The sequence below is a fragment of the Ixodes scapularis genome, unplaced genomic scaffold, assembly GCF_016920785.2.
Source record: "Ixodes scapularis isolate PalLabHiFi unplaced genomic scaffold, ASM1692078v2 PGA_scaffold11__112_contigs__length_91849675, whole genome shotgun sequence".
NCBI lineage: Eukaryota > Metazoa > Arthropoda > Arachnida > Ixodida > Ixodidae > Ixodes > Ixodes scapularis.
Genome location: NW_024609837.1, coordinates 24,105,637 through 24,115,900, shown reverse-complemented (window position 1 = coordinate 24,115,900; position 10,264 = coordinate 24,105,637). Strand labels below are relative to the sequence as shown.

At 49.7% G+C, this 10,264-nt stretch overlaps 1 protein-coding gene across 1 annotated transcript; it reads right to left on the bottom strand.

Moving 5' to 3' along the window:
• Positions 1 to 507: 507 nt before the first annotated feature.
• Positions 508 to 9,103, bottom strand: LOC120844605 (cyclin-dependent kinase 1-like). The gene is made up of 4 exons (XM_040216467.1): positions 9,063 to 9,103; positions 8,819 to 8,977; positions 1,584 to 1,707; positions 508 to 612 (listed from the first exon to the last, which is right to left on the bottom strand). The coding sequence occupies exons 1-4, from the start codon at positions 9,101 to 9,103 to the stop codon at positions 508 to 510; spliced, it is 429 nt and encodes a 142-aa protein (XP_040072401.1).
• Positions 9,104 to 10,264: the final 1,161 nt, after the last annotated feature.

The window sequence follows — 10,264 nt, the reverse complement described above, 5'->3', positions numbered from 1 at the left end:
AGCACCTGTACCATAGTGGGATGCATCTGTATTCAGCTCAAAAGGAAGGTCAACATTGGGTAAAGACAATACAGGATCAGAAGAAATCGCTTGCACCAGATACTGGAAGGATTCTTCGCATTGGTTGGACCATTCGAATGGTACATCGTGCTGGCTTAGTCGCGTAAATCGCTTTGCAAAAAAAAAAAAAAAAAAAAAGTTGAGGTTTTTACAAAATGTAGCTTTCTAAAAATACCAAATAGAGCTTTACTCGATCTGCCATTTTGTAGGATCTTCTTTTTTTGCTATCCCTGCTCTGCCTGGTTTCCTCTTTTTTTTATGCCCATCATCCAGCTGTCACATTGCAGAGTCTGCTATCGACGCTTTTTCGTCAGCACTCTCATTTTTTCATTAGTCTCCAATGAATATGAAACGACACGTGCATGAGGCACCAAATGGCAGATTGATGACTTCATGATAACCTTTCGGGGCAATGTGGAACCAACCTAGATAAATTTTGTGCTTGACTTACGTTGTGTCATGTGCGGCTTTGCGGTTGTAGCGAACAAAGAGACGGCGTTTACGCTTGTGGGGCGGTAACTTCTGGCTCGTGACCAAGCGTTTCCCAGTTCTCTGCTCTCACAAAACAGATGAGAGTTAAACAATTTTAAAAAAATGAACCCCACAAAAAAGTGTGCATTCCTTTTTTCGTTAGAGCAGATTGAATGCGAAAAATATGTGTGGACATTGGCGAGCTGTTCTGTGGTTCCCCCCGACTTATGTTCACTAGCAGACGCGTGGAAGTCCAGAGCAGCGCAGTGATCGCCAAAGACTACCCGTCTCAGCCATTTGAGATTTGCGGTGAATCCAAAAGGCGACACTGGCAGTATCGTGTGAAGTATACTGTAAAAAAGCTTGACTTAACTTTTTTTTAAAGCTTTGACTAGGTGGTGTGAGCTGCAACCCGATTAAAATGGTTCAGCTCCATTTATTTATCTATCCAGCCATGTGTAGGGTCAAAAGCTCATTGACTGTGATAGTACACCATTGCCAGTGGCTGCTGAGACTATATAGTCCGTTGCAACTCAAGAAGGTAGGGCGAGAGAAAGGAAGGCCGGGGAGGAGGAACACTGGAGAAGAGAGGGAGACATTTTTTCTTCTCTTTAGTGTTCATCTGCTTCCCACCCCCCGCCTTTTCTTTCCCTTGCCCTATCTTGCTGAGTTGCAACGGACATAGTAAGTTACAGCTCCAGAAGGTAGGGCGAAGAAAAGGAGGGCGGGGAGAAAAAAGCAGACGGAACGCCGGAGAGGAGAAAGGGAAACGTCTTCCTCTCTCCAGCGTTTTATCTGCTTCCTCCTCCCCAGCCTTTCTTTACGTTGCCCCACCTTCTTAAGTTGCAACAAACTATAGTAAACAGCTCTGCATCGACAACACCTCAAAACATAGTTATTATTAGGAGTAAAGAATGCCACAAGTGAAATCTATAGCACTGCCTTTCTGGGCATTATACCAGCGAAATGAGCTCAACAAAAATAACTGACATCCCTGGCCCCAAAAAGAAGAGTCCAATTGCTTCTCAAAGCAAGTGGGGGGAGGGTAGTACCTTCAGCAACTTCTTTTCTACATTCTGGCCCTTGGGAATGGTATCCAGGAACTTTCTCAGGTCCATGGAGAGGAACTCGAACACCAAGTAGAGCTTGCTTTCTTGTATGAGGATGTCTTGCAAGCTACCAAAGCAGCTGTCAGTTTTCGTGTTGGTTCGGAAAGATAACGGCCCGAGCCGCGAACGTCCGACAAATAAGGCACTCGTCGCCAAAATAGCAGTGCCAAAGTAACAAACTGAAACAGCAGTACCACAAATCTAGGGAGACTGAAGAAAGGGGAATAAAAAAAGAACAGCCTTCTAGACTAGAATTTCTCAAACTGCGGTCCGTGTACTATAGTTTGAGGTGATATCTGTGGAGATTGCTCGGTCGGAATTGTGGCAATCGTCAATGAAGCATCAAACACAATGGGGTCTGAGAAAAATGCAAGCAGCAGTATTGAGCAGACTGAGTCTGCCTACTTTGCATGCAAATGCAGGTGTAGTCCATTCAGATACAAGTGTACAACTCTGTGTCTTGAGCTAATGTGCAGAATGACCCCCGAGTGCAGTAGGGAGTCTGAATTTGTAAAAAGGTTAGGGAAACGCTGCTTGTTGCGTTTTTGAAGACCTTTATTCAACTGACACCCTCCAGCACCGCTCGTGCCTAGTACAACTCAGAAGTCCCATACGCACCAGGTTTTCTTTTGCCCGGCTACCGCCCCCGCGCTCGTAGTGCCCTCTGGACACCACATCTTTCCCCTCCTTTTTAAACAAACATACCCAGCTGCTAAAATCCGGCCATTAACAGTAAATAGTTTAGAAAAGTCCGTCGCCTTTTTTTTTTTTTTCACTCTTCTATTAGCCTTTGAGGCTTGCGCCGATCTCGCACGGGATACCGTCGCTCTCCGTCACTATTATCTGCATCCATGAGCGTCTCAGCATCCTGGGTGTTGCTTCTTGGCCTCGGGACTTCGGATGGTGCAGGCAAAGAGGCCTGTGGAAGGCATCTGTCGCCTGCGCTGTCTTCTGGTGTGCTGTCTGTCTAAGCCGTGGCAGACACCCCTCCCGCTTCGTCTGGACGCGACTCTGAAGGTCCGGAGCCTTGCGACGGTGCTCGGAGCAACTGGTCCTGATGCCTTCGCCATACCCGTCCCGGGGAGACTTGCACTTGGAAAGACACTGGACCAGTTTGGGCAGCGACTGTTCCTGGCTGCCACTTGTGACCACTTCGATAATCTCTGGCATAGACTTTGTCTCCTGCAGTGAAAGCCCGCTCTTGTCCTGGGTGTTGCCGCTGTTGGCGGTAGTGTGCGCTGGCCACACAGTCTGCAACTGATGGTTTCAGGAGGTCCAGTCTGGTGCGAAGATGCCGCTGTAGCATCAACTGGGCCGGAGACTCTCTTGTTGTCGGGTGCCGGGTGTTCCTGTACGACAGAAGAAAACGTGACAACCTTGTACGGAGGGGATGGCTCGAAGTTCTTTTCCGCAGATAGTTTTTCATGGTCTGAATAAACCGCTCAGCTAGTCCATTCGTAGCGGGATGGTATGGTGCAGACGTGACCTGGGCGATACCATTGTTCCTTAAGAAAGTTCGAAATTCTTCCGGCACAAACTGAGGCCCATTGTCAGAAACCATGGTTGTGGGCAGGCCAAACCGTGCGAAGCAATCTTGTACACACTGGATTATGACCTTTGACGTCGTAGGCTCCAAGACAAACACCTCTGGCCATTTGGAGTGAGCATCCACGAGCACGAGGAACATTTTACCCATGAAAGGTCCCGCCAGATTCACATGCAGTCTCTCCCATGGGTGTGTCGGCCATGCCCAAGGGTGCAGGGGAGCAGCGGACGGATTGTTTCGGTGCAGCTGACATATGGTACACCCTCCAATTTCCCTTTCAATGTCTTTATCCAGGGATGCCCACCAAACATAGCTCCTAGCCATTTCCTTAGTGCGCACGATGCCATAATGGTCCCCATGAAGTTCTTCTAGGACCGTTTTCTGCAGGGTCTTCGGAATCACCACTCGTAAACCCCACATGAGGCATCCTTGGTGGAGTGACAGCTCATTGCGGCGTACGTGGAAGGGTGCATACTCTGGATCGGTTGGCTTGCGTTCTGGGCCCCAACCATGCTTTACTCTTTCCACGATCTGACTTAGGAGGGGGTCTCTGGACGTCGCCCGTGCAATGTCTTTACATCTAAGAGGTACATTGTCGAAGTACTCACAGTAGAAGGCGAACGTTTCGTCGACGGCGTCTGTGTTGGGGTTGTCCGTTGCTTTTGGGAGTCTTGACAAGCAGTCTGCATTGGCATTTTCCTCGGAAGACCGGTGGACGATGGTGTAGCGGTATGCGGCTAGCTGACAGGCCCACCTCTGGAGCCTCGCTGCTGTCATTGTAGGGATCCCGGTCGTTGGGCCTAGGATTTTCTGTAAGGGAGCGTGGTCAGTGATCAGCGTGAAGTGATAGCCGTACAAATAGTAGTGGAATCTTTTTATTCCAAAGATGATAGCTAGGCCTTCTTTTTCTAACTGAGAATAATTCTCGTGCTCAGTCAGGGTCCTAGAAGCAAAAGCAACTGGCCGCTCTGTTCCATCTTCAAACGCATGGGACAGGACTGCCAGGGGCTCCGGAAGCGGGGAGGCAGGGTGGGCTTGAGCCCCTTCTGTCCTCAGGACCGAGCTGCCGAGCCCCCCTCCCCCTCCCTCTTTTTTTTTTTAGTTTGTGTGTTTGCAGGTTATTTGGCATGGGCCTTCGGCCTATCTGCTGTACCTCCGTCTCTCCTGAGCCGAAATAAATGAAATGACTCTTTATGTATGCTGACCTACCGCCCTCCTCACCACCGCCAAACACAAAAAGCACCGGGGTGACGAAGAGGCTTGCTTGAAAAGTCAAAACCAGAAGAAAATGACAGGCAGGACTCATGAGCCTGATTGACAACCAGTTTAAAGCGAGCAAAGAGGGGACAGCGAAATGAATGAATTCCGACAAGACGACGTCGGCGAGCGCTTGTCTGCTTCCCCCGTGTGGAAGCAAGGAGCCCAGAAGATGCATGGTGCTTCTCTGGCCCGCGGACAAAACAGGCAGGCGGTACTACCGCGGCGCTTAAAGGCCATCATTAGGAGAGGGAGGGGGGCTGGTGAGCTTGAGTGGGGATTCGGGAGTGCTTAGAAAAGGCGAAAGTCTACGAGCTCCCAAATTTGACAAGGCGCCTTCGATGGCGAAAGCTTTGCGCGCATGCGGCGTCGTGCCCGCAGGGTGGTGAGGCATGAGGCGACAGATGTTTGCAAACTCAGGACAACACAACACGAAGTCTGAAACACAGCTCTTATCCTTCAGTACCTTCCTTTTGTGATGCCCCCAACTTGCATTGACGCCAGGAGTCCGAAGCGATCACGGTCGATGTACTTGATCCTGAGGTACACACCGATGTATGCAACCTCTGCCTCCAGTTGAGACATCCGATGGCCCAACTCGCTGTGTTTGAGACTCCGTGTTGTGTTGTCTTTTTTTCCCCCGAGTCTCGGGGTTTTGTCTAAAACTTTTAACACTTGTTTGTCTACGTCTGCGTTAATACATCATGCTTCCCCGAGAATCCCTAAATGAAGGAAGGTTTTCATTTTTAGACATAGCCAATTTGGCATAGGCACAGCTGCGGTTGACATGTAACAGTTGGTATAGGAAAGAAAAAATAAAGAACACATGGCGCGGCTGATTTCAGTGGTTATCCAATCATTGTATGAGTTGTCAGTGCAAGCTTTTTACTGTTACTTTACTGAACCATTGTTTTAATTTGTTTTCCATGGATATGTGCGTGAATATGCGAACGCGGTGCATTAATATGGTTTCATTCAAATGTGACAATTAATGTCAACCTGAAACCAACCTAACCTTGAGGATTTCGGAGATGTCGAGCCCCCCCTCTAAAGAAAGACTTCCGGAGCCTCTGAGGACTGCCCCTATTCCATACGCCGATGCATCGCATGCCAGTATAATGGGTCGACGCGGGTCAAAATATGTCAGGACAGGTGCCGACGTCACCAGCTTCTTAAGTGAATCAAAGGAGTCCTGACAGTCTGTGCTCCATTCCCATGCAGCCTTCTTCTGCAGTAGACGATTCAGAGGATACACGGTAGTTGCTAAGTTCGGTAGAAATTTGCCATAGTGGTTAGCAAGCCCAAGGAATGAACGCAACTCTGCCTTGTTCTTTGGAGTGGGTGCATCTCGAAGTGCTGCTGCCTTATCCTCCATGGTTCGTAGACCATCCCGACTAATCACATGACCGAGGTAGGCAACTTCCGTTTGGAAGAATTTGCACTTTTCTTTCTGAAGACGCATTCCCTTTTCTTGTAATCGTGTTAAGACTGCTTTCAAGTTTTCAAAATGCTCACCCTGCGTTCTGCCAGTCACCAGGATGTCGTCCAGGTAGCAGGTGGTCTGCGGCAGCCCTTGAAGCACTTGATCCATAGTTCTTTGAAAAATGGAGGGTGCAGATGCTATGCCGAAGGGAAGACGGTTCACTTGGAACAGCCCCAACTGGGTGTTGATGGTGAGGTACTTCCGCGCTGCAGGATGCATCTCCAGCTGTAGGTAGGCTTTTGACAGGTCCAGCTTTGAGAAAAACTTCCCTCCTGCCAGCGTTGCAAACATCTCTTCTATCCTGGGGAGCGGATAGTTGTCGACCTCCAAGCACGGGTTGATTGTTGACTTGTAGTCGCCACAGATTCTTATGTCTCCATTCTTTTTGACGACCGGCACGATGGGCGATGCAAACTCGCTGCTGTCCACCGGGGTCAGGATCCCCGCCTCCTTCAGTGCCATCAGTTCTTTAGAGACAGCTGCCTTCAGGGCGTGGGGCACTGGTCTTGGCTTGAGGAACTTTGGAGTGTGCCCACTCTTCAGCTTGAGGTGAGCTTCAAACCCCTGAAGACGGCCCAGATCGTCTGAGAACACCTGAGCAAAGTCCTTCAAAAGCGTGTCGACTTGTTCCTTGCTCCCCTTCTCCAAGCACTGGACAGCCTTGATGCTTGTCCAGTCGAGCCTCAGCACCTCCAGCCAGTCACGTCCCAAAAGCGGGGGACCCTTGAAGTCCACGATCTGCAGCGGTAACTTGTGAACCTGGTCTTGGTACTCCACTTCAACCTGTGCCTCTCCTACCGGCTTCACCTTTTTACCGGTAAATGCTCGAAGGACGACTCCACTTCTTCCCTTCACTAGATTGGGAAACCTTGTCTTGTACAGGTCTAACGGGAGTACCGACACCGCCGCCCCGGTGTCTACTTCCATCGTCAGCGGAATCGTGTTCACCTTCACTGTTACTTGCAGAGGCCGCGGACGTGTCCCCCGAAGCTCGAACATCTCGACCTCGTCTTCCGTGTCGACGTTCAGCGTCTTGACTTTTTCCCCTTGATTCCTCCGGCCTCGTGTCGGTGCTCCGCGATGCTGAGAAGCTGCTGGCCCGGACTGCTGGCTCCTGCACACTCGTTCAAGGTGTCCGCGTCTTCCGCACCTACGACAGTCTAAGCCTTTCCACCTGCAGTTAATTGCTGTGTGATTCGTAAGTCCGCAGTGCTTGCATTCGGACTTGTCCTGGTCCACCTTGAGCACCTCGGCGTCCGCGCTCCGGCAATGTAAAACTTGTGCGTTCGCGGAGGCGGCTTCCATCGCCACTGCGATTTCTAGCGCCTTCTTAAACGTCAGGCCAGCTTCCGACAACAGTCGCTTTTGAATGGAGTCGCTGATAATGCCGCATACCATGCGGTCACGTAAGGCTTCGTTCAAAGTGCCGCCGAATTCACATGTCTGCGCCAACTTTTTCAGCTCGGCTACGAACTCGAGGATACTTTCATTCTCGTTTTGGTTTCTTTTGTGAAAACGGAAGCGTTCCGCGATGACAAGAGGCTTCGGCGACAGGTGCTCTCGCAATATGGCTACCAGCTCGATGTACGACTTGCTAGGCGGGGTGTCCGGCGCCACCAAACTCTTTAGCAGAGCGTACGTCTTCGCGCCAATGAGGCTTAGGAACGCTGCCACTTGCCTTTCTGGTTTGACGTCGTTTGCGACGAAAAACTGGTCGAGTCGCTCGATGTAGGTTGGCCAGTCCGTGCCCGCTTCGTCGAACGGTTCAATTCGACCGAGGGTCGCCATGGCGTCGCGGCGTCACCGGGGAGTAGTGCGGCGGGCGACTCTTCGACGGGTCTCGCGTGGCTGGACGCTCGTCGCCAGTTGTTGCGTTTTTGAAGACCTTTATTCAACTGACACCCTCCAGCACCGCTCGTGCCGAGTACAACTCAGAAGTCCCATACGCACCAGGTTTTCTTTTGCCCGGCTACCGCCCCCGCGCTCGTAGTGCCCTCTGGACACCACACTGCTCAAGACAAGTTTTTATCTCGTAGACCAACAAGGAAGGAAACACGTAATTTCCAGTTCATTATTAACCCCTTAACCATTTTGGACAAGCCTAGCTCATCAACATAAAGACATCCCCTAACCGTTCGGGACGAGCATAGCTCATCTGCTTTCGCCGATTCAAGCACTTCGTTTTAAACGATCTAGGCTCGCTCAGGGTTTCGATCGCGGTTCTGGTAACAAAAAAAAAAAAAAGGCTCGAGGTACACTTAAGCACTTCTTACGAGTTGTGAATGCGAAAGCGCGAAAGCATGCACGCCGCTCTTCCTCTCCCTTCTGTCGTCTGCGACGTACTTCCATCAACAGTCGAGCGCGCGCGCCGACCTTGGTCGTGGAGTGGTGCAGCCGCTGCCTCGCGGGCACACAGCGCCATGGGGTGGCGGTCGTTGAAACTGACAAGCAGCGGCCAATGGGAGCCTTGTCGACGCACGCCAGCCAATGTAACTGAAGCCCATGAGCTTTACTCCGCTCCTTTGGGATCGGGGAAACTAAGTGCTGTTTGGCTAGGCTATTCGCATGGTTTCATAGCTGGGAGCTGGCTTCACTTGGAGGAAGGATTCAAGGCGCCGTTTGGCGCGGCTTCAAAGCTGATGACGTCGGCTCGCTCCAAAGGACCAGCTAATGCTTTCGCATTAAAAACAAAAAAAAAAAAAAAAAAAATCATTTTTTTTTATATTTTTTTTTTTGCGATTATACGTTTGGTTTTAAAGGCAAGAAATCTGATTTTGAAGACAAGCAGTTGAGGGTCAGAAATTTCGAAAAACTAGAAACGGTTAAGGGGCTAATGCAAAACCTTCACATAGGAAAATCGACTAAGGCAAATACTGAGGTAAGGTCAGTTACCTGGCAATATTTTGGTGTTTGAGTTCCCTGAGAAGTGCGATCTCGCAGATGGCGGTGTACGGAACACCGTCGTCCTCGTTCTCGAGCCGAATCTTCTTGAGGGCCACGATATGTCCGCTCTTCTTGTTCTTGGCCTGGTAAACGACGCCATACGTACCCGCAACAGTAAACCTAAATAAAAACAAAAGAAGAAGAAAGAAAAAAGGAAAGCCTCGCGCACGACAAAATTAAGAATGAACAGACCTTCGCCGATTTTTTCACTTTTGTGTAGTCGTCCATTCCCATTGCGGCGCTGAAAACAAACCACGAAAAAAAAAAATAAAACAGTTTAAATTTAAAGAAGAACAAAAGATGCGTAGGATAGCCAAAACAATGCCTAGATGGAGGCGAGCGTACACAAGACATCTCCCCAAAATTCGTGAAGCTCGCTGCTCTTCTAACCAGGGGCGGATTCCAAAAGGGAGGGGGGGGGGGGGGGGGGGGGCCCGGGGGCGGCCGCCCCCCCCCCCCTCACCCCCCCTAAACAAAGTCGATTCTCCCCCCCCCCCCCCCCTCCCCCCTTCTCGGAGGGCAATTCGACATGGGTGGACCCTCCGGTGCACACGAAAGAATGGGAAAATAGTGTCCTTACAAATCCCCCCCATAAATATACACCGAAAAAAAAACACAACGTAAATTGAATTGTAAAATATTCACCGAAAAAAAGTACGCTGAATTTTGAAAAAATAAAAAAACCGAAAACGCGGAACCCTAGTTATAAGGTATGTTTGGGCATATTTGGTTGACGAGTATCTTGTTTTTAAACAGCGCGACAAGACAATGACAAAGTAAGGGCGAGACAGACGACAGCGCTATCAACTGAAGGTTTAGTTCCACCGCTCCTGTCTGATAAAAAAGAAAAAAAGAAATGTTTCCTTACTGGTGCACGTTATGGACCGACTATGATACAGCATGCAGTGTATAATGTAACTAATAAGGTGCTGAGACTGCATGTATTTTTGCCTTTTCTTTCGCTCTCTGTTTATTTGGCTGTTGTCCGCGGTGGAAATAATCCTTCAGTTGATATTCAGCACTGTCGTATGTCTCGTCTTCACTTTCTCCTTTTCTTGTCGCGCTGTTTTAAACCAAGATGCCAAGGAAGCTTTGATCACACCGCTAGCCCGACAAGACGCGTTTAAAGAGTTGCGCCTTTTTCCTGCGGTGCTGCGCGTTGGTGTAACCCCGCTAAATTTAGCGGGAAAATTGACGTCACCCGACCTCAACACCGATTCAATTCCCCGCTAAATTTAGAGGGGAAAATGACGTCACATGACTTAGTGTCACGTCCCCTATCAAAAAATTCAGTTTGATGATAATGCAATTAAAGGCAAAAGTGCAAGCGAGCGAATTTTTTTGGTCGCGCACCAGTCACCTAGCTGTGTTTGGAGATTTGTGTTAGTCCTTTGT